A 303-nucleotide genomic window follows, 5' to 3' on the forward strand; every position below is an offset into this window, starting at 1 on the left:
TATTTCTCACTTTTTCTCACTGATTTTTCACTTTAAAATATTTTCTTACAAGCATGTTTTTAATAATTTTCACAGTGCTGAGTGTGCCAGCAGTGCAAGCAATAAATGACATGTAATTCTTTTGTCTCTACAGGCCGGCAGACTTGCAGGATTCAGCCACCACTATAAAGGAGGAAGGCAGTTTGGAGTCGGAACAAAGTATTATAGTTTTTGACCGAGCTGAGAGGCTAGCTAAGGTTTGTAGGCCAGTGTATTTCACATTAAAGGGTATTGTTCAGTAGTGAATGGAAGATCCCATATGAA

The 303-nt window shown here is 38.3% G+C and overlaps 1 protein-coding gene across 1 annotated transcript in view; it reads left to right on the forward strand.

Moving 5' to 3' along the window:
• Positions 1 to 303, forward strand: part of LOC119586666 (myotubularin-related protein 14-like) — a 27,384-nt gene that overhangs the window by 19,926 nt on the left and 7,155 nt on the right. The window contains exon 11 of the mRNA XM_037935404.1: positions 134 to 236. Coding sequence (XP_037791332.1) covers positions 134 to 236 — 103 coding nt within the window. The remainder of the gene's footprint in view (positions 1 to 133; positions 237 to 303) is intronic.

The sequence above is a fragment of the Penaeus monodon genome, chromosome 21, assembly GCF_015228065.2.
Source record: "Penaeus monodon isolate SGIC_2016 chromosome 21, NSTDA_Pmon_1, whole genome shotgun sequence".
In the NCBI taxonomy this organism is placed as follows: Eukaryota; Metazoa; Arthropoda; class Malacostraca; order Decapoda; family Penaeidae; genus Penaeus; species Penaeus monodon.